Here is a 23492-nt window from a genome sequence, read left to right on the forward strand (position 1 = left end):
CATAAGCATTTACCGAAGTCTCTTGAGAAGATGGACTCTTCCACAAAGATGCCATTCATGCCGATCTGCTCCTCCCCAGCTGTGGAACGGACACTGCTGGAACGCTCAAACACACACACACACACACACACACTTGGAAACACAGACAGACGTGCACCCACAGACAGATGTGCGCACGAGTACTCAAAGCTCACACACGCACAGACATCCAAACACAAATACACACACACAAGACACACTTTCTATACTTCCGTACAGTCGCTCTCCCATTCACCCAGACTTGGAGCATCTTCCTCTCTCATGCATATGACTGAAGACAAGAGAATGCAGCACAGCTAAAAGAAGTGGCGTTCGTCAGGCTCCTGTGCAGTACAACAGATATACAGCAGTGTTGCACTGCGAAAAGGAGATTTGGTAAACACAATTTCCATTGGAATATGTGGGATTTTGGGGATTAACAGGCCACACACAGTCCAAGGTACATTCTGTAAACTGTTAACTCCTTCATGGTGGGTTAAAGGAAAGACGCTGTAAACTAGTTTTTCTCAACTGGTGGGTCAGGACCTTGAAGCGGGTCGTGAGCCGCTCTGAAGCGGTCATTGATGAGCCACCACTTTGATAGGCGAATATTGCATTATGTAATACATTATGTAATATCATGGCTTCTTGGCAAATGAAAAACTGCCCTAAACACACCAGATTGCACCGGGATCTCTCTGGTACCGTTTGTTGCTGAGAAGCGTTGCCAGCAACATCCTAAGTCTCTGTTCTTCACTCTGCTCTTACTTACACTGGAGTTGCCCCACTTACCCACATTCGCCCCTCCACACAGCGAGCTGCCAGCGAGTGTAACAGTGTCCTGAAGTTAACTCCACAGTCAGTAGTGTGCAGACTTCCCTCTGATCTGCTGTGTTGACATAATGAGGAGCAACATTTCCTCCTGTTAGCACTCTCAACATCCCAGCTGACATGGCCTTACTGCGCTGTTTTATTCATCACCAACCAGCTACTTTAGTGTTAGTGTGTGTTAATGCACGTGTGTTTGTAGCCATGTGTATATGTGCGTGTGTGTGTGTGTGTGTGTGTCTATGCCACATGCATGCTTGAGCTCCTGTACATTATTCATGTCATTCATCTGGTATCTGTTTAATTTGCCTGCTGTTAACCATGGTGTAGAGAGGCATGGAGAGAGGGTGGTGGTGTGTGTTTGGAGGGGTGGGGTGGGGGTTAATTGGAATTCACTGTCCACCAACTCCCCCCCCCCCCCCCCCCCCCCTCCAACCCACCCACCCCCCTCTTAACCCAAATCCCATCCACTGCCGGCTGCCTGCTGAATGAGGCTGTGTGCAGACGGGAGGATGTGAGGAGAATTTCAACTCACGTTTCTCCCAAATTCTCTCTCTCTCTCTCTCTCTCTCTCTCTCTCTCTCTCTCTCTCTCTCTCTCTCTCTCTCTCTCTCTCTCTCTCTCTCTCTCTCTCTCTCTTGCGCTCTCTTTCACATGCACTGTTCCTCAATGTTTCAATTTGTGTGACTTGTCGCCCACACACACACAGACACAGACACACACACTCCACAAAAGTGATGAATGGCACTATTAAGAGAATTCAGAACTCTTCACTACTCTCTCTCTCTCTCTCTCTCCCTCCCACTCTCCATCTTTCTCCCCCATCTATTCACTGTATATTGAGCGTTACGTTTTGACCACAAAGGTCATGTGTTTCTTTCCTCTGCGTTTTTCCTTCTACTCACCTGCAGTGGTCACTTCCTTGAGCACACATGGCCCTTGGGTCACATTTGTCCCTGCAGTTTCCAACAACATCTGGCACTTACAGCATCTTCAAGGCCACACATGCCACAAGGGCCCACAAATGTGCATACATATACAGACACACACACACACATACACATACCACATACATACGCTCACACACACGCACACACACACTAAACCTCACCCTGTGACCTTGTGCTACGCTGTTTAATCCACATCTTCCTCTAATAATAAACATATTTTCATCACCAGCGAGTTCCAGGAATCGCCAATCCCCCTTTCCCCTCCAAAAATATCTCGCCACGCAACGTCTGGCTTAGCTCAACAGGGGACATTTATTAAATGATCATTATTTTAGGCATCGCTACATCACAACAATTAGGTTGAAACTAAGCTTTTCCCTCCTGAACCCCATCACTGTTATTGTTGCGTGCGTATCGCAGGTGTTAGGGAGCGAGTGAATGAATGAGTAATAAAGTGAAGGAGTTCGGCTGGCAACTGGAGCAGATAGACAAGAGCATCCCCCCCCCCCTCTGCTCCCCCCCCCAACAAAATGGACTTAATCTCTATTTATAGGTGCAGGCGAGCCGAGATGAGCTGACGGGCCATTAAAACTTAATCAAAGGGATGGCTTTCACTCACCCACTGGCAGCACCGGGCCCAACTCTGCCACCCGTCCTTTGTAGCAGAGGAGGTGCATGACAGAGAAGGCAGGGGGATGAAGAGAAGGAGGAAAGAGAGAGGAAATGAGGGAAAAGAGACAGGCTTATAGAAGGTGCAGAGGGAGGGAAACGCAGGGAAGGGAAGATGGAAGGGGGAGCGGCGAGAGAGGATGGCACTGAGGAGGTGAGACTGAGAATGACAATGAAGACAATATTGTTTGTACAGAAAATTGTTTTGTTTCATGCTCTAGCAATCATCCAAACAAGACAAAACAGCATGCCGACATGCTGTGACATGCAGCTAAAAACTGACAATAAAAAATAAGTCAGGCATAGTGAAAAGAAGTACAAGCAGCAGGCTGTAGCTTTGTACAAAAGACAATGTGGCTATGCTTTATACATGGTCATATGCAATTATACTCATCCGTAGACACATACACATATGAGAAGTGTGTCTCTATAAACAACAATAGCTATGTCTTCTGCTATATTTTCAGTATGCAAATTGAACATAGGCCAACAGTACAGGAAGTCATGTACTATGTAATCATCTGCCTAACCGACCTTCATGAGGTGTATGCTCTCAGTTGACCCATCCTAAAATCATTTTAATCCTAAAAATCATAATATTAATCCTTTTCATTACGTAATACATATTTGTTCTAATTCAGTCCTCAACAGGTAAACAGGGCGAGATGCTGCTGTAACTTTAAGAGCTCTATGTATAAGTTGATGTGATCTTTTTAGTTCCTGATACTGTGGTCAGTAACACAGCGTGAGTCATGACACATGCAGCTAGTTCACTATCAGTCTCATAAACAATCAGCGAGACGGTTTGGATTCAAATGTTTGCGTTTTCACAGCATATTTACGTTACATTGGCTTCAGTGCTGATAGCACACCCAGAGTCATAAAGCTGGGAGACAGTATGGATGGATGGGGGCTGCTGTCAGCGCAGCCGCCAGTCCACATCGCACAGGAAGAGCTGGGAGTTCGAGCTGCTTGGTAAGGGACTATTTTATCTCCTCACAGATATAGGATATATATATATATATATATATATATATATATATACACATATACACATATATATTCAAAATGATGCTAAGCAAGAGCAGCGGGGCTGGATTTTACCTCGATTTGACCCAACGGTGCCTTATCAACTTGATTTTGGCATAACTTCATGGTATTTCACTTCCTATTCCCCTATGACCATGAGGGAAAATAAGAAAGGCGAGATGTGCTTTGCAGCGCTGGCGCCTCTGAACGTGTGTCTGTGTGTGTTTGTCTCTCATCTTCTCTGTGAGTGAGTGTGTGTGCTTTTGTGTATGCGTGTGTGTGCGTGGTAAGATAGGGAGAGGGCCATCTGCCACACAGCGAGGGTTCGGAGGGTCAGTGACCCCGCACTGCTGAGTGTCTGACTCAGATAAACCCGTGACCCGCGTGTCACTCTCTGACAAGAGGAGGACAGGAGTCAGACAGCTATGAGACTGTCAGTAGCCACCGGAGACAGGCCGCTGGTCTGTGATCAGTCAGTGCCACGGCTCTGTAATCTCTGCTTGTTTATCTCTCGTGGGTGAAAGCTCTCCTCCTTGTTCTGCTCCCCTCTGGATTGATCTCATACGCACTTTATTTGCACCTGCCCCATTCCTTTTCCTGTAGTGTGGACGTTTTCTTTCTTTCTTTCTTTCCTCTCTCTCTCTCTCTCTCTCTCTCTCTCTCGCTCTCCAAAAGTTCTGTCCTGCTTCCAGTTTGCTGTTCTGGGCAGCGAGCAAATGTCCGTCTCTTCCTCTCTGTGTGTGGTTCATCTCCATATGGCCTGGTGTTAAATCAGGAGGACGTAATAGTGATGGTACAATACAGAGATGCTCTGTGCTTTGCCTTGTCTGTTAAAAAGCACAGAATCAACACAAATCCCTGTTTTTACAATATAGTTTTTATGGCATTTACGGGTTACATGTACGTTACTTCTTATGAATTCGATTTTTTCTTTTATTTTACTAAACCACCAGGACAAACAAAATCCCCGTCTTTTTTTATAATCCCATCATTTGTTTAAGTGTCAAGGCCTATCTATCTGTGGCTATGTTTTGCCCTTTGACCCCTTCAGTCAGCTTGCCTCATTTTGTCAATTCACCACTCATTCATTGTCATTCTTTGCTTCTCTCACTCTGTCACTCTTTTTCTTCTGTACATACTGTACACACATCAGCCCGCATATAAAAACAAAAAAAGACACACGTACACATACACTCATAAACATGCACACAAACACAGGCAAAAATACATGTATGTAGCGTGCACACACACAAACATGCACACATTCCCCCCCACACACACACACAGACTCCCCACACACACATACAGGGTCTGCAAGTGCATTTACTATGATCGGAACATTTAATATGATCTATCACAACAGCCTGTCTCTCAGCTTTGGAGACCCAGCAGCAGGAAGCAATGTGGCTGTGAGCTCTCTCACTTACAAAACCACCCTTGTGTGTGTGTGTGTGTGTGTGTGTGTGTGTGTGTGTGTGTGTGTGTGTGGTGTGTGTGTCTGTCTGTACAGAGTGCATGACGCCTCAGTCTCTCTCTATCTGGCAGAGAGCAGAACAGGAAGCAGCGAGGTGGGGCTCAGTCTGTGCTGTTCTCTCTTCCTCTCCTCCGCCTCGCTCACTCGCTCCGGATTTAGACTGGCTTTTGATTCCTGGCGGGAAGGACATCCTGGATTTGAGGAGGCAGGAATAGCTCTCTGTGTTGTCTGAGCGGCAGTGCTGTCGGTGCTGAGTGTGTGTGTGTGTGAGACAGGGGACAGAGGGGGGGGGGGAGGGGGTTGGGAGCGAAGACCAGGGCCAAACATGGCCAGTGAGGAAGTGATGGAGGACTGGCCAGCGGATCAATCCACAGACTCTTCTACACACAGCGAGCAGGGCGACACGGAGCCTTCGGTAGGCAACTGTGGCCAGAGCAAACACGGCCATCTTCGCATTGCTTTTTTTTCTTCTATCCATGAATAGGGCCCCTCTCTTTTCTGCTGGCTTCCTCGTTCACTTCCTGTAAAAACATCTAATTTCTGACAGTGACTCACGTCTGAGCCGCCGTTCCTGTCCGCCGCTGTGAGTTCACCCTGCTGTGTGAGTGGTCTTACACCTCGCTCCAGGTTTTCTTTTGTTGTTAAGCACCAGGGATTACATCGTATTGTGTTGTATAGGAGTGCGTCACGGCGCAAACTCTCCCTTCCTGTCGCTCATGGTGTATCGCTGCCTCTGCCCTGAATGGCTGTGGCCCCGCTGCTGCTGCTGCTGCTGCTGCTGCTGCTGCTGCTGCTGCTGCTGCTGCTGCTGCTGCTGCTGCTGCTGCTGCTGCTGCTGCTGCTGCTGCTGCTGCTGCTGCTGCTGCTGCTGCTGCTGCTGCTCACTTCTTGGCTTTTCTTCACTGAGAGCCTCCTTATCTCAGGCCTGCCGCATCAAGGGGGATGTGTGTGACTGTGTGTGTGTGTGTGTGTGTGTCTGTGTGATTGTTCCTGTCTGTGAGGCTGTATCTGTTTACTATTTTAAAGAAATAAACTAGATAAACTAGTAACCGTTGTGCCTAAGTTGTCTTCCAGACCAAACTCTCCACTCCTCGCAAAAAAATATACCGGTCTGTAAACACAGCAATTGTATTTAGCTTCATGACCTTGTTGAAACATTTCGGCTTATGACGATTACATTGCTTCAGAGTTGCACAATGGCCGCCTCCCGCGCATAACGTTGCATGTAACTAGCAGTTAAAATCCTGCAAGTGTTGGGCCTGTGCCATGCGGTTTGGTCGGCCGCTGGGGCCGAGCCTGACTGTTGTACTGTATTGTGTTGCAGATGGATTATGGTTTTAATGAGTGTAGAGCTGGGCCGGCTCTAGCTCTGGCCTGCATGCTGCTGGATGGACACAGAGACCTAAGAAGTTGTAATCAGATCTGCTAAGCTGGATGGCTGGCTGGCTGGTTGAATGGCTGGCTGGCTGGTACAGTGAATGGCCCTCAGCACCCTGTCATTATACTCCGGCATAGGGGAGGGGACAGTCCGTATCCATGGCCTGTGTGATGTGTGTGTGTGTGTGTGTGTCTGATGAGATCTAGTGCACTGTCACAACGTTGAATGAGGGTGCTAGCATTGCATGCACAAGTGCCAATGTGTGCTCAGTTTGTGTGTGTGTGTGTGTGTGTGTGTGTGTAAGAGAGAGAGTGCATCTTTGAATATCTATGTTTGCATTTGCACATCCATGAGCACATGTGCTCATGGCTGGTTCACAGGCGTCGGTGTACATACACAAGCTAGAGCGTGCTTGTGTATGTACACCGACGCCTGTGAACCAGCCATGAGCACACGAGGCCCTGATTGATTTTAGTCTCTATTAAAGCTGTTCTAATCTGCTGTAATCAGGTTAGCATTGATCAGTAGGGGAGGTGATGTGGGCACTCAGCCCTCCACTCACTTAAGCGCTCCCTCCGCTTTGATGCTCCCTCGCAGCCTCGGCTTGGCAGGCTTCAGACGTTCAGGATTCACTCAGAAACGGCTGTTTTTCCCCCTCCGTCCCTCCCGGCTCCCGCACCGCTGCACTCCCTCAGAACCGCTGTTACCCGCTTTGTCTCTCTTAACCTCGGCTCAGCGGGACTCAGCTGGAGATTTCAGTTTCTCTTTCTCTCTGCTGCTCATTCTGCTCTCATAATGTGCCTCTCTCCTCCGAATGAGAACATCCTGTCTGTATATTTGTCTCTCTCTCCATCTTCTCTTTTGTCATTCACTTTCACTTAAATTCTCTCCCTCAAATAATGTGTGCCAGTTTAGCTGTTTTTTAGCGATTGTTTTGGCAGTGCTATTTTGGACAATCGTCTCTTTTTGTTTGAGCATTTGACCCAAGGTCTCTTTTGAAATGCCACAACATGCTCTTGTCTTTGCCTCGTGATGTGAAATAACAGACTGTAGCGCTGCAAATTTGACAAGAAATAAAGTACGCCTAACCAACTATCCTTTCTCCCCCGACTCCTCCTCACACTCCTCCATCTTCTCCTCCTCTACTTCCTCATCCTCCTCCACCTGACCTTTTCCTCGCCCCCAACACCCCCTTCCTCCTCCTCTCCCCGCCCTCCCTCCCCCTCTCCCAGAGCGATCCAGGCGGGCTGTCGGTGCTCCAGCAGCTCGGCCTGGACCAGAGCTCGGACTTCTCCGACTCCAGCGTGCAGCAGCGGCTGGACGAGCACCGCGAGAGGATCCGCAGGGAGATCCGCAAGGAGCTGAAGATCAAGGAGGGGGCGGAGAACCTGCGCAGGGCCACCACCGACAAGAGGAACGCCCAGCAGGTGGACTCCCAGCTCCGCAGCTCCAAGCGCAAGCTGGACTCCCTCCACACTCAGCTGCAGGAGCTGGACGCGCACATCGTGGTCAAGGGCCACGACGACAACAAAGGTAGCTGCCGTGGAGAAATGGTTTGGGGGCTTTTGTCTGGTGCCATGGTGGAATGTGGCAATTATCCTTTTTGGAGCAGCCATGTCTTTGTCATTACATACTTTCACCAGTACTAGACTGTGTGAAACAATCCACTTCCAGTTTACTTTGTTAGGTATTACCAGACTACAACTATGATGTACCAACTGATTAAGACACAGTTATTATTATCGGGACAATCATTATCTTGACCTTTAACCCCCCCAACCATCACCCCCCCCTGCCTAGATGCCCCTCAGTCTCCGGGAGCGGCCAATCGGACGTCGGCCAATCAGCACCGCATCGCTGCATTGGAGCGGCAGCTAAACATTGAGCTGAAGGTCAAACAGGGAGCGGAGAACATGATCCCCATCTACGCCAATGGATCTACCAAGGTACTGGACTGGGCCAACTGTCCGGCTTAAACCCTATTTACTACATTCACTTTACTACCTATTGCAACATCGAATTGGAAAATACTGAACTGAAGTAAATGATTGGGTTTGAGCTAGGAAATTAGGAATAGGTGTATGGCGTAACCTGCCTAGTCATCGAATGATTGATGATTCAACCTCCATACCCTCATCCTCATGTATTTGTACCAACCTGCTCCAAGGACCACTGCTGAAAATTAGCTAAAATAAAATCATACATATACAGTTGAGGAGAGCACACAGTTAACCTCATATCTTTTAGCAACTCTAATGTAAATGACGTAAATGTTATCCGTCTTCCCTAGAAATATTTCAAGAGAAGATAGTCTAGTAACCTCTGCATTTTCCTCTTGAAATCTGCTGTTTCCCCTCTGTGCTCCTGCCACAAAGCATCCTCTCTTACTCAATCAACTGATTTCTGTGGAAAGAGTTTTAAAAGTGATAAAGGTTACTGGTAATGTGCTGCTAATGCTTTTGCCCTTTGCTGTCATACTCCCTCTCTTCTCCTCTCTGCTTCCCCCCACAGGACAAGAAGCTGCTCCAGACAGCTCAGCAGATGCTGCAGGACAGCAAGACTAAGATTGACATCATCCGCATGCAGATCCGAAAGGCCATGCAGGCCACGGAGCAGTCTGAGGACAACCAAGGTGCCTATCGTGTGTTCCTTTTTTCCTCACTCATCGCTCAGTTCCTCTTTCATCCCATCTGTCAATGTCTCACTTCATAAGCGTTACATTTTTTATGAAGCGGGTGGTAATGGATCAATTCCTGCTTCAGAACTGCACAGTAGAAAGTCTTCCGGTCAAACACACCCACTCACGCACTCCCACACACAAACACAGACACACATCGTCCATTTCGGCCCTCTGCCTCCCTCAGGTTAGGGCCTTATTGATGTTCCTACATCCCCTTGATGTTGCCCAACAACTAAAAGCCATGCCTCATTTACCAGAGGTTAGGGAGAGAGTGGGACAGATGCAGGGAGTCAGGAAGGGAGACAGACTGAAAGGAATGAGTCAGAGATGACAGGGTGAAGTGGAGGAAAGGAGGGAATAGGAGATGAAAGAGAGGAGAGCCAGGGAAACAAAGCAGGAGCGGAGCAGAAAGAGTGACGATGATCCTGGAAAGGACATGAACTGGATCTATTTTTCTCTCCATTATTCTGTATGTTTCTCCACGCTCTGCACTGTGGGTGAAGAATCCGATGACATTCCCCTATATAGGACACACACACACTCATGTATACAGATGATGAAAGCTCAAACTGGATATAGGTTGAATCACTATTATATTATATTAATCGTGATAGGCCGTATCAAAATGGGCGTTTATTTATATGAAAATGTTGCAGATTATTACCTTAACTCTTTATTTTGATTTGAACAAATAAGGTGCCATCACATGCACAGATCACAATTTTACATATTGTTGCTGTCGGGTGAAAAAATAAATATGGAAATAAATATGGAAATACCAACTTTCCATCCCCAAAATGTCAACTTTTGAGGAACTAAGAAAAACAGACCCGATTTTAACTTGATGACATTGCATTTTTGACATTATCTAATGGGTGTTAAAAGGGTTTCATAAGCCCAAGAGCTCAGAGAATTTTCTTAACCCATAGAGAAGCCATGTAATCCTTCAACTGAAGTGAAAAGATGAAAATCAGCAAAATTGGAGTTACAAGGTTTTCAGGCAACAACAGTAATATGATGATCTGAAACTGGAGATGAGGTGTAGTTGTTCATAGCTGCGCCCTGCGTCAGTTTATGACATTGGGACCTAAATACCTTTTTGATATCAGTTCTATCTACAGTTTCCAAAACAGATTTTGATCGATTTTTTTTCCATGCCATAATATCGTATTACGGAAATTTTGTGCTGTCTGACAAATGCTTGCTGGGTTGTTCATGTGTTTTAATTGCATTTGGCTAAACCTGACACCCTGTCCCTCCCAGGTAAGCCGGACCTGTGCGGGGTGGAGCTGCGAGTGGAGGAGCTGTGGCATCACTACCGTGTGGAGCACGCTATGGCCGAGGGAGCCAAGAACATGCTGCGACTGCTGGGAGCAGGAAAGGTCCAGGACAAGAAGGCCATGGCCGAGGTCAGAGCCGAAGATGACTTTAAATTACCTTACTGTTCCTATACCTGTAGTATCCATACCCAAATACATGCGTGAAATATGTTGATATACACCAAAATACATTGCACATTTGCAAATTCACATATCTGCTTCCTCAGTTTCACGCATATATTTATATTCACATTTTCATAATGATTCTACTATTTCATACCACATACTTATTCATGTTTGCATTTCATAACACAGTGATTTGACATACTTATATTTATATTTAGCAAATATTTTTATATATACTTATATTTACATATACTCATATATTTACTTCTATATATTACTTACAATTACATATGCAACCTATGTTTCATATTTAAGTAAGCAGTTGTTAGTAAGATCTGTAAGTAACAACTGTGAGTAAATCCATAAATACTAGTAATCCACTTCTTTCCCATAGTTCCCACTTTTACAGTTTACTTAACGTGATGAAATTGTCAGCAATACACATAACCCCACAATTGCTAATATTCTATTTTATTCCTTTTATTGTTTGACAATTGTATTATTGCTTCTTTTTATGTTCCAGTTGTGTGCTCATATTCAATTTCCTTTCCCCTGCAGAATCCTATTACTGTTGCTGCTGCAACAACCTCATTTCCCCCATGGGAATCAATAAAGTTTCATCTTATCTTACCTGTCAATGTAAAAAATAACCTCTTTCACGAACAACAACACAACACACAGGAACAATCGCCTATCTCTATCGATCATCATGTCTCCGTCTCCACTCTATGGGGATTAGAGCGGTCCAGAGAAGATGCACATGAACTCGCTGACAGTCTGATGAATCTCTGCTCTGTTTCAGGCCCAGTGTGGTCTGAGTGAGTCATCCCAGCGTCTGGACCTGCTGCGGGGCTCTCTGGAGCACAGGCTGCTGGAGCTGCCGGAGGACCATCCCAAAGCCTGCCTCATCAAGGAGGAGCTGGTCCTGGCCTCCTCCTCGGCCTTCAGCTGCCGACACGGAACCCCCTACGTCCACAACCAGTACAGCACCCTCAGTAAACCCTCGCCGCTCACAGGTAAACACAGGAACTGTGGGAGCGTATCTCTGTTTTGAACGTGGTCGGTTTGTTATCGTGAGCTGTGGGAATATTGAATGAGGTGGGGTGAAGTATAGGTGTGACATGACGCTCCTTTGTCGCTGTCTTTGTCTCCTTCTCTGTCTCTCTTTCTCTCTCTCTCTCTCTCTCTGGGAATTAGTGTGGAGGGGTGGATGTTGTCCCTTGGTTTTTGATATACTTTCCTGCATATGTATGTGTATGAGTGTGTGTATGTGTGTGTTTGTTTTTGATTCCTTGCTTTTAACATGGGAGCGTATTTTCTAGATTTCTGTCTTTCATGCCTGGATCTGTATGAGCCCACTTTGAACTTTTAATAAGGAGGATGTTCCTCTCCAGGTTCTCTCCAGGTGCGTCTGCTGGGCTGTGTGGGGCTGCTGGAGGTCGTCCCGGGGCGGAGCAGAGGGACTCCGCTGGTTCTCCCCTCTTACTCTCCGGGAGACGGACGCTCCTCCTTCAAACTGAGCGGCCTCTACAGCCGCAGCACCAGCAGTATGAGCCTCAAGATCCCCGGCAAGACCGACGAGCTCTCTTGTAAGTGTGACTGTGCGTTTTCAATGGGTGTGCCTTCACAGGTATCTATATACATGCTAGTGCCTATACAGTAACAGTAACAGTAGGTGTAGTAGTATCTATACCTTTCCTAGAGGCAGAGTCTTACTGTACCGAGTGCAGAAATTATTAGTACCACCTTTCTAATGTTGAGCTGCACCCGTTTTACACAATCCAAGTCTTAACTGACTCAAGGATCAAAAGTCCCTCTTCAGCCTGTCCACTCTCCACTATTCATCTGCCTGTCATGATTAAAATGAATTCCATTGGTGAAATCAATAAGGCATGGATGAACCTGGTCAGTCTGTTTCATGGAAAGTGCAGGTGGGCCTAATATGTTTCTACGCTCAGTGTTTAATATGCCTTTGTGTGTGTGTTGTGCAGCGGAAGTGAGCGCAGTGCTGAAGCTGGAGAACACAGTGGTGGGACAGACCTGCTGGAGGACAGTTGGAGAGCAGGCCTGGGACCAGACCTTCACTGTGGAACTGGAGCGGGTAAGACACAGCACAGTTCAAAACTACACAAGACAATACAACGTAAACAACACAAAGGGAGGGGTTTGGATTTTCATGTTTTATCATAAAAATATCCCCAGTCTCTGAAGAAACAGAGATTTAAAGGTACTACCACATTCATTTTAAGACAATAGTATAATTACCATAAACCAATGAAACCATTACCCAGAAGATTGGCATCCAGCCACTACGCTGCTTTTTACATTGTGTGCCACTGGGTCGGATTTTGCGGGAAAATTGCTGTATTGCTTTACAGCACAAAATAGGAAGAAGCCCGCTGTTCTTCCAGCACAGACAGACCTGAAGCTTTCAGAGTTTCTCACAGTGGCAGATGGTGGAACGAGTGAAAGGCTGATGGCAAGTGATGGAAATCACTTCTAACATGTTTATCCTCTTCACTAATGAAGAGACAGAGAAAACAAATGCATGCAGAGGAATGCCAGGGAGGGGGAGGGGAGACAAGTACAATTAACACTAACAATACCACTGGCATGAGATATAGCAGTGATTCTCAACCTTTTCCATCTAGGACCCCTAATTTAGTCCACATTAGGGCCACGGACCCCCATTTGATGAGATTTTGTCTCTCGGACCCAAAACTGAAAATATTTGTATTGTTAGATATGATTTTGTCCAGAATTTCATGACTATCTGTACTGTAGGCAGAGAGGTAACAGTGAAACTATGATCAAAATAGCCATTCTTCTATATTCTCTAGTTGTGTTAACTTCTTGTAAATGAAACAATGGTGAAGTTTAACAATTCATCAATTTGCTGGGGACCCCCTGGAACCCCCTCAAGGACCCCTGGTGGTCCCCGGACCCCACGTTGAGAACCACTGAGATAGAGAATACCAATCGTCTCCACTATGGTCTAATTTGTTTACGGTAATTATAGCAAGGTACCACAATTAATTTGATAATGATGTAGAAAGGAAAAAAAACAGATAATGAGAAGATCGAGTAGAAGCTGTTGTTATTTATCTGTATTCATAAGAATATAGTTGTAGAATGTACTAATGAAATTTAGCCTGTGGCTCTCATTGTCTAAGCTGGTGAAAAATTGTCCTCAGTCGACAGAATTTGAATCAGGTTTAACAGAGATGGTTTTGAAATCTAAAAATATTGTTGCTGGACTCGTGACCAAAATCCTTGTGTTCCATCCCTGGCATGTTGTGTCTCCCCAGTCCAGGGAGATGGAGATAGCGGTGTACTGGAGGGATTACCGCTCCCTGTGTGCTCTCAAGTACCTGAAACTGGAGGAGTTCCTGGACAACCAGAGACACCAAGTCAAGCTGGAGCTGGAGCCACAGGGGCTGCTGCTGGCTGAGGTACACACACACATACACCATACACACACATACATGCACACACGGCATGAAATTAAGATAAAGAAAAGGAAGCACTAGCCCAGCTGATGAGTGCGATTGGGCAGAACGTTAGATTCTCAATCCCATGCGTGAATCTACACCAACATTTACTTTCAGTGTCAGAAATTGCAGTGCTTCTCGTTTCCTGTGCCTGCATTTGCATACACACACACATACTATGCACAGCCACACACGCACATACACAAACACACATATTGCACACATGCATACAGTCAGTGTACACATACATGCACTCTTATGCACATGCACATGCATTATAACCAAGTAAAAATGTGTAAGACACATTTTAACATAATATTTGTGTTCCAGGTGACCTTCTTCAACCCAGTCATAGAGCGAGGCCCAAGACTCCAGAGGCAGAAGAAAGTCTTCTCTAAACAGCACGGTAAAGCAGCATTCATGGTTTAACAGGAAGCTGCAGAGAGAGAGAGAGAGAGTTTTTTTACTTGCAGTCAGTTCTCCTCCTTTTACTGTACAACACACACAATAATACAATAATACATCCACTGACCTGAAACTGAGTCAGGTACAGTATATCGCACTGCTTTCCTCAGCTTTTCTGGAATTGAAAAATGTTTTCAGAGGCCTGACCGGCATGCAGGGTTCCCGCAGGCTTTGAAAGTGTGTTTGTGGATTTGAGAAATATAATATGAGGACTTCAAAGTTTTTGAAGATGAGTGGATGGCCTTGAAAGCGCTCAGATTCATCAGTATGCCTCAGCGCTCTGGCCCTGTCTCCATCCTAGCATCGATGCTTCACATCCTGAGGAAAACCCTCTGATGGAGATTTGTGTTGATATAGCAGCAGTTTGAAAATGTGATTTTACCATGATCTCATGACAATATCATGAATTAAAAATGAGGCCTCTATGATTTCTATTTCTTTTAACCAATGTCATATCTTTGCCCAAAACATGACAATTTTGAGTATGTGAATTTCAGCAAACGACACCTTGAAAGTCATTGAAAAAGTTATTGAATTTGAATGTGGGAACCCTGGTCATGATATCTAGCACATAATGGATGACATAAAGTTTCAATTCAAGTAGGACATTACAAGACAGCAGCAGTGGGTATGTAGGGTGTCTTTGTCCATACCAATCCCACGTTTTAAGATCCATGACAGTCTGGTTTAACAGACCACTTGATCAGTCTGTGCTCTGTCACGCCATCTACCTGTGGGACAGGAGCAGCACTCACTCAGTCAATCAACCAGTCAAACACATTTAGTGTAGTAAGTGCAATGCAATGTGCTGCAGATTAAGAGTTAATTGCATAGAGTTAATACTGACCCAGTTCATGTAATGCTGTCTGGTCACGTCAATTAACCGTTGAAGCTACTAGAGACCCTATTTGCAGTGTGACTTAAATTCATCAAGATTTGAGGTCTGTATATGAATGAATGAAATGATACATAAACATAAAATATAAAATGTAAAGGTAATTTATTGTTCCCTCTTACATTTTCCACAAAAAAATGGTATGCATTAAAACAGCAGTTTTTTTTTGCTGTCTTATTAAATTTTCTCAGAACAGAAAAAACGAGACGTAGTAGCAGCGCCCACTGTGTCGCTGTTTTCCCTGTTGTCCATCCAGTTATATTGGGCTGTGTTTGTTCCAGGCAAGGCTTTCCTGCGAGCTCGTCAGATGAACGTTGACATCGCCACCTGGGTCCGCCTGCTGAGGAACGCCATCCCCAGCGGAAACAACACACCTGCCTACACACCCAGTTTCACAAGTAGCACACTCACACACAGCACAGGGTATGTAATTCCCGCAGGTCCGGAAAAGTCTTAAAATGTGTATAAATTATTATTATTATCTAAACTCAAGGCCTTGAATTGTCTTGATTGTTGTGATGCAGCCCAACCCCCAGTTTTCTAATGTGGATTAAAATGATAATCTTAACTTTAATTTCACTTTAACTTAATGAAACTTGAAGACATCCTGTGTACAGTAACACACATGATATTTCATGATGGTTTCAGTTCATTGACCGGTATGCACTTGATGATTATTCATGCCTATAATTTGGCTCGGCCGGTTTTTGACCACTTTCATTACTTTAAGGTTGTTGTTTTTTCATTTCATTCAGTATAAATATGAATTTAGAGACGTGTTTTTTTCAAGCCTGCATTTGTTTAATTTCATTTAATTTAATGTAGTGTTTTTTGGAACAGCTGATGGAATTGCATGGGGAAAGGAATGGAAGTTGCCCAAGTTAACTTTGAAAGCCAAAACACTAGGGTCATGTACGCACATACCGGAGGCTATTGATCATCAAGCACACACAGCTTTTTTTCATGCCTTTTTATTCTTCTCACCGCCTCTTAAAACATGAATGATTTCTTCCATAGACTGGACTTACACTTACAGCAGAGGGCCATTTTTTTCTTTTTGCCTCTGCAACAAGATCTGACCTTTTTTGTTGTTCCTCTGCAGAGAGATCTCAGTGGAGAAACTGAACCTGGACAGCGACTCTCCTCCCAAAGCTGAGATCAGGAGAGACGTGGTGGACGCACCCGTTCCGGTGAGTGAGAGGGAGAGAGGGATGAAGGGGAGAAAATAAGGGAGGAGTTGGCAGGAGGGAAAGAGACAGGGAGCCAGACAGCGGATTTTCAGAGAGAGAGAAAGATGGGCATCTTTACAGTATCATATTCCTATTTGCCCACTTCCTACCTGTAGCCTTTGGCTTGGAAACAGTGCTCCAGTCATAGGCCGCTGCACTGTGTGCCACAGAGGAATCCAAGATAGACAGAGCGGGGTCTGAGGGGAGAGAGAGAGAGGAGGGGAGGGAGAATTAATAATTAGGGAGAGAAAGGGGGAACTCCAAACTCAGGAAGACAGCCTTAATGAGACTAAATTGGATGGAGGGAGGTTTAACTCGATCCAGGCCAAATCCGTGTTAGTTTCCCAGTGTGTAGAACACAATCTGCACGAGGGGACGAGCGGGGAGATAATGCGGGGGAGAGAGAGGAAGGGAGGGGAGGGGAGGGGTGGCAGAGAGTAACAAGAGAGGAGAGGAGGAGGAGGAGGAGGCCGGAAGAGACCGAGGAGGAAAGAGGAGAGAGAGTGAAGGAAACAGAGAGGGATGTGGCTGAAAGAAGAAGTAGAATTAGACAACCAAATAGAGAGGCCTGTGTGGCAGATGGCGTGGTCGACGGGGTTGAGGGATTATGGGATTAATTACTCCAATGATTTTTAGAGAACTAATTAACAGTAACGAGGGAGCAGGGAGGACAGGAAGAAGGGAGGAGCGAGGAGGGAAGAGGCTCCCAGCCAACTGGGCATGATGAGCTGCAGAATGACTGTCAGCCTGTTTGTCTGCCCGCCCGCCTCAACTGAAGGTCACTGCAGATGTTAGGAATCATCATTTTTCTCTCTTTCTGTCTTTTCTTTCCCTGTTTCTATTTTCTCCTTTTGGTGACCGTGTCTTCTTTGCACGCCTTCTTTTCGACATGTATTTCTGCATCCGTCCCAACTTTTTTTATTGGTTTCTCACTCTCCCCATCTCCACCCCCCCTCTCCCCATCTCCACCCCCCCTCTCCCCACACACACACACACACACACACACACACACACACCTCCATCTCTGTGGCGTACCGCAGGAACAGATGCCCGTGATCGAGCCCTTGTCCACTCCGGATGTCCGCGTTCACGAGCCGCCAACCAGATCACTGTCCCAGAACTCCATCCGCAGGTACAGTGAGACACACTGGGGGGCCTCACACACACAAACACACACACACACCTGAGCACATCCCTTCACAATATGGCCACCACAGCATGACACCAGAAACACACCCACACACAATATGGTCCTGTAATGTAACCTGTGTTTTTTTGTTGTAACACCTGGTAGTAAAGCCAAGGCATTATTAATGCGGATTACAGCACATGCCTCCTTTACAGAAAAATACGTGGCTGTACTGGGTGCCAAAACACAGAATAACACTGTAACACTAGTAGTCATATATTGAAATGTACTTTTGTGACCAGCATTGGCTCTTTTGATGCTTTCATGCCAAAACACTATATGAATGCTATGGCAGCATGACATGAAGGTATGTATTTGCCAATGTTGTTTACTGGATGATGCACACTAAGTATGACATGTCATGTTACATTATGTTACATGCACTGCCTATAATCTCTCTCCCTCTCTCTCTCCCTCTCTCTCTCTCTCTCTCTCTCTCTCTCTCTCTCTCTCTCTCCATGTGTGTGTCAGACCAAGCAAAGGCCCTCTCTGCCTGCAGGACTTCAAGCTGATAGCGGTGCTCGGCAGGGGCCACTTTGGGAAGGTATTGTACTTCACTGTTCCTCACAGGATGAACCAAACCCATACACTGTTGATCTAAGAGACATTATCTGCCTTATGCCAGAGGAGAATAGCTCTCTTCAGTAGATTTTTAAGTCACAGTGAAATGAAAAATGACCTTTTCACCCTGTTAGCTAATTCTTAATATCATAACATACACCTATTTCAAAATAAATGCCAAAAAAGTACAACATTTTTACTTTCTAGAATTTTTAGATCAAAGTTACTACCTGGAAAATTGGGGGGTTTTTTTTAGAGGTTACTTCATGGCATACCAGAAGGTGCACATAAAAATCCCAGCCAATAATACTGTCACAGATTTTTGAAAAATCCCCCCACTCTGCCTCTTTCATCATATAAAACCTGCAGCTTCACCATTTTCAAAGTGACACAATCAGCCACATGGTACGGTGGTGCATTTTTGGGTGTTCACCCCCGAAAATCCTGTTCCCTTTTCCTAAGATGCCATGGTCGCGGTCGCAGTGGCTGGAATTTATTAATTTTGAAGAATCCAAAATTTGTGACAGCTCAAGATTATGCACAAAGCATTTTTTAACTTTTGAACTAGTCCCCCCCTCCTGCATTATGTCCCGCCCCAACATCCTGTTTCAACCAGAAACATGTTGAATTTAGGGAAGCAAGAGACCATCGAAATGTTGTTTCCTTGTGACTTTACTGTAATTGGTCCACATTTACATTTTAGAATTCAAAACCGTCATTGACTGATGAAGCTTCTGTTGGATTCTTCAGGTGTTGCTGTCAGACTACAAGAGGACAGGCAGTCTGTACGCCATCAAAGCCCTGAAAAAGGGAGACATCGTAGCGCGAGACGAAGTGGAAAGGTAACTGTGTTTCTGTAACTGTATTTCATCACACAACACTCAGAGACCTTGACTAAAGACTCTGAGGCTGAGGCGTCTCTCTCTTTCTAATCACTTGGTAATCAGTCTCTCTCTCCCTCTCCAGTCTGATGTGTGAGAAGCGGATCTTCGAGACCGTCAACGGGTCCCACCACCCCTTCCTGGTCAACCTGTTTGCGTGTTTCCAGACGCCAGAACACGTGTGTTTTGTCATGGAGTACACGGCAGGGGGAGACCTCATGATGCACATACACGCCGACGTCTTCACTGAGCCGCGCGCTGTGTGAGTGCCACTGGGTGTGTGTGTGTGTGTGTGTGTTAAAGAGAAGTAAAATGGAACTGGACACTGAACATGCGAGGATTTTGTGTGTGACCTGTCCTCTTTAGTTATGTATGTTCATAGAAGAATGAAAATGCTGTCTATATATGTCCACAGTCTTTTGCACCCATTATGAATGTGTTTATGTTGTGTTTTCCATCTCTTTCTCTGTCCATCCGCCCGTTCCTCCATCTATCTCTCGGTCTGTTCGGCAGGTTCTACTCAGCTTGTGTGGTCTTGGGTCTGCAGTTCCTTCATGACCATAAGATTGTGTATCGGTGAGTACTTGGATTGTCTCTGTCCGTCTCCTCCACTCACAGCATATATAAATCCTGGAAACCCTTTAAATTACAGGCCATTAATGACCAGAAATAACTGAGTCATATCCAAGTAAAATAGATACAATATTCACATAGATATACAAGCGTACTCCATAGTAACTCTACACAAATAGCAGAAAACAACAGAAACCCCCGAACGGGCCTATCCCGGTAAAAAGCACCTCTAATTGTAATGATATAAAGAGATATTACATCTATTTTACTTGGAAATTACTTATTATTATTATTAGTTATTTCCAGTCATTACTATGTAATTAATGGCCTGTAATTTAAAGGTTTACCTAGATCCTCCCTTTCTTTGTACAGCACTCATTGTCATGCCCCTCGTCATAATTGTACACATTGATTTGGCATGAATCTCAATTTCTCTCTTTCTCAGGGATCTTAAACTGGACAACCTGCTGCTGGACACAGAGGGGTTTGTGAAGATAGCAGACTTTGGGCTCTGTAAAGAAGGTGAGCGCTCATTATATATTTATGACACTGGCAATCTGCACCATGCACAGGAGATTACATGAAGGAAAATTGACTTTCCTACTTCGATGTCACTAGCAAGTGTTTCTCCTCACTCCCACACTCTCACTTTCTATCCCTTCACCCTTCAAATCAACTCTACCCTCACCCCCTCTTCTCTCCTTACCTCACCACTCTTTCCTCTCTCTCTTGCTCAGGTATGGGCTATGGGGACAGGACCAGTACATTCTGTGGCACCCCAGAGTTTCTGGCCCCAGAGGTGCTGACAGACACGTCCTACACCAGAGCAGTAGACTGGTGGGGGCTGGGGGTGCTCATCTATGAGATGTTGGTGGGAGAGGTGAGAATACAGAGTTTTGCATTACAAACTTTTTTGTATTACTGTAAATATATCTATCCAAGGTGTACGTGTAGCATTTTAATCTCAATAAATCATTAGCACATTCATTTTGAGACATTAGTATTATTACTATAAACAAACAAGACCATCACTGAGAATATTGGCAGCCTCTACCGGCCTCTACATGGCATTTTACATTGTGTGCCACCGGGCCGGATTTCGCAGGAAATCTCCTGGATTGCTTTACGGTGAAAAGTGAAATTGCTTTCTGGCTCAAACCAGGAAGAAGGCTGCTGTTTTTCCAGTGCAAACAGAGCTAAAGCTTTCAGAGTTTCTCACAGTGACAGATGGTGAAAGGAGTGAAAAGCAGATGGAAAAATCACTTCAAACAAGTTTCTCTTCTTCAGTAAAGTCAAAGAGAAAACAAAGATGCCGGGACAAGTAGCAGCATTCCCTTAGTGATAGGAAGCAATGGGTTTTATGGGAAATGTGGTCTTAATTTTGAGAAACACTAGCACTATCTCCCAATCATCTCAACCATGGTCTATCACAATTAAATGTAGTGATATATTTACATATTTTAAAAACATGCTACACATAGGATTAATATTGCTATTTACACTTGTCTATGTAAAGTCAGCAAATAAAAAAATAGGTCCACCTGCTCATTCCATGAAATAGACTGACCAGGTGAATCAGAATGAAAACTATGATCACTTGTTGATTTCACCCGTCAAAATAAATTCAATCATGAAGGGGAAGTGTAGATAGGGAGACAGGTTATAGAAGGTAATTTATCATTGTTGAGTCAAATTGTGATACTTGTATATAGACTGAGGTCAGATAATATAATACAGTAGAGGCTATATGGGCAGATTTCATGTTGACATAATATGTAATGGATTGTAAAATAAATAATGTGCAATGTCTTCTGTTTGTTTCAGTCTCCGTTCCCAGGTGACGATGAGGAGGAGGTTTTCGACAGCATAGTGAACGACGAGGTGCGCTACCCACGATTCCTCTCCACCGAGGCCATCGGCATCATGAGGCGGGTGAGACTCCGCCCGCTAATGCTTCTTTGTATCCCCCTCTCCCCTGTGAATCTCCTCCCACTCTCCCATATCCTCTTTTTCTGCCAAAAGTAACATTAAATGATACAGTATGTTGACAGTGTCAATCTCCAAGCCACAGTGACCTACATGTTGTTGTTTCTCGGTTGCCAGTTGTTGAGGAGGAATCCTGAAAGACGTCTGGGCTCCGGAGAGAAGGATGCAGAAGATGTGAAAAAACAACCTTTCTTCAGGGTGAGTGTTGCTCTCGCTCTCCTTTTTAATCTCGATTTCTCTTTTTTTCTCTTGTTTCTCCCTGCCTTTGTTTTCTCTCACTTGTGTCAAAAACACCAGTGACCATCTCTATTCTGCTTGTAATGTTAGTTCATGTTATTCTACTGTGGAAGTCTTTGGAAGTCACAGCGGAGGAGAGATTAAACTAGAATGTAAATGTCCTCAGGGTATGGAGTGGGAGGCTCTTCTCCAGAGGAAGATCCCGCCCCCGTTTGTCCCGTCCATCGGAGACAAAGAGGACGTCAGCAACTTCGACGAGGAGTTCACGGCCGAGCCCCCGGCCCTCACGCCGCCCCGCGAGCGCCGCACCCTCTCCCGCAAGGAGCAGGACTACTTCAAGGACTTCGACTACGTCTCTGACCTCTGCTAGGGTCGGGAGCCGGGGGGCGGGGGGGGGGGGGGGGTCAAAGAGGGGGGGGGTTCGGTTCCTAGCTGTCCACTGCCAGCTGAGAGAGGAGACCGGAACCTGAAGGCTGACTCTCGCTGTACCGGGACTTTGCGACGAGAGGCGAGGATCACTCTTATTCTGCCCTCTTTCTCTCTTTCTCTCTTTCTCTCTCTCTCTCTCTCTCTCTGTCTGTCCGTCTGCGCTCTGAGATGAAAGACCGGCTGAGTGTGTGGGGGAATGGATGGGGATCAGCGGCGTCGGCATCGCGTGTCGCGCACATCCGCGGTGTCACGGATCCGCTGACCTCCGATGCATCTGGAGTGGCTTTTAGAGGAGGAGGAGGAGGAAGAGATGATGATAACGGAAGATAATCCAGATTATGTAACGCTTGGAAGATGGGGGATGATAGATCCCAACGTTTGTGCTGCCTGGCAACACAGTGAGGAGTGTAAAGGAATGATTGTACTGAATTAAACAAAGACCCTGAGAGTCAAAACTATGGCAGCAGCGGTGATACCAAGTGGTCAGACATGATGGTTCTGAAAGGACGCATTCGGACTCCTCCCCCCGCCCCCCCGCCCCCCCCGCTGCCTTCGCTCAATCTGGTCTGTTGTCCCATATCTATACTGTCTGTCGCTGCTAACTGTCTGTTTCGCTGTGTAAGGTGACCCTGCCTCAGTCATGAATGTATCCATGTCTGTTGCCATCGTGCACCACTTGTACATCGACACTTGGGGGAGCCAGAGGAAAGACAAAAATTCTGCATATATTTGATAGACGAAGGCTGCCTATGAACTGTGTCAGGGAGAGAGATTAAACAAGAGGGAGGGAGGAGAGGGGGGGTTTGGCTTCTGTCTGTGTGTCTGTGCCGAGTCTCACGCAGGCTCTTCACCGCTTCTCATCGCCTTCCCTGTCCACCGTCTTTCGGTACAACACAGATTTTTAACTACAATCAGTTTTTTTGACTGTTAAAAAAAAGCTTTTACAAATTTGTTTTTGTGATTTATAGTTGTTGTTTTTTTTTCTTTCTCCCTCCTGTGTTTCCTCCTCTGTCACTGTCAATCATGCTGGTGAAATGTGTTGGAACTGTGACTCAGTAAAGATGTGAACCTAACCGAGAAGCATG

At 45.6% G+C, this 23492-nt stretch overlaps 1 protein-coding gene across 1 annotated transcript; it reads left to right on the forward strand.

Moving 5' to 3' along the window:
* The first annotated feature begins 5258 nt into the window (after positions 1 to 5258).
* pkn1b (protein kinase N1b) lies at positions 5259 to 23479 on the forward strand. Its single transcript, XM_071918451.2, has 22 exons — positions 5259 to 5383; positions 7579 to 7879; positions 8147 to 8292; positions 8858 to 8978; positions 10290 to 10435; positions 11274 to 11487; positions 11866 to 12060; positions 12463 to 12572; positions 13780 to 13923; positions 14293 to 14368; positions 15604 to 15745; positions 16425 to 16512; positions 17592 to 17683; positions 18212 to 18284; positions 19052 to 19143; positions 19268 to 19444; positions 19696 to 19758; positions 20201 to 20277; positions 20493 to 20635; positions 21580 to 21687; positions 21859 to 21939; positions 22145 to 23479. Exons 1-22 carry the CDS (start codon positions 5294 to 5296, stop codon positions 22346 to 22348), a joined length of 2883 nt encoding a protein of 960 aa, XP_071774552.2. The 5' UTR covers positions 5259 to 5293; the 3' UTR covers positions 22349 to 23479.
* The last annotated feature ends 13 nt before the right edge of the window (positions 23480 to 23492 follow it).

Source organism: Centroberyx gerrardi, chromosome 7, assembly GCF_048128805.1.
Source record: "Centroberyx gerrardi isolate f3 chromosome 7, fCenGer3.hap1.cur.20231027, whole genome shotgun sequence".
NCBI classification, from domain to species: Eukaryota; Metazoa; Chordata; class Actinopteri; order Beryciformes; family Berycidae; genus Centroberyx; species Centroberyx gerrardi.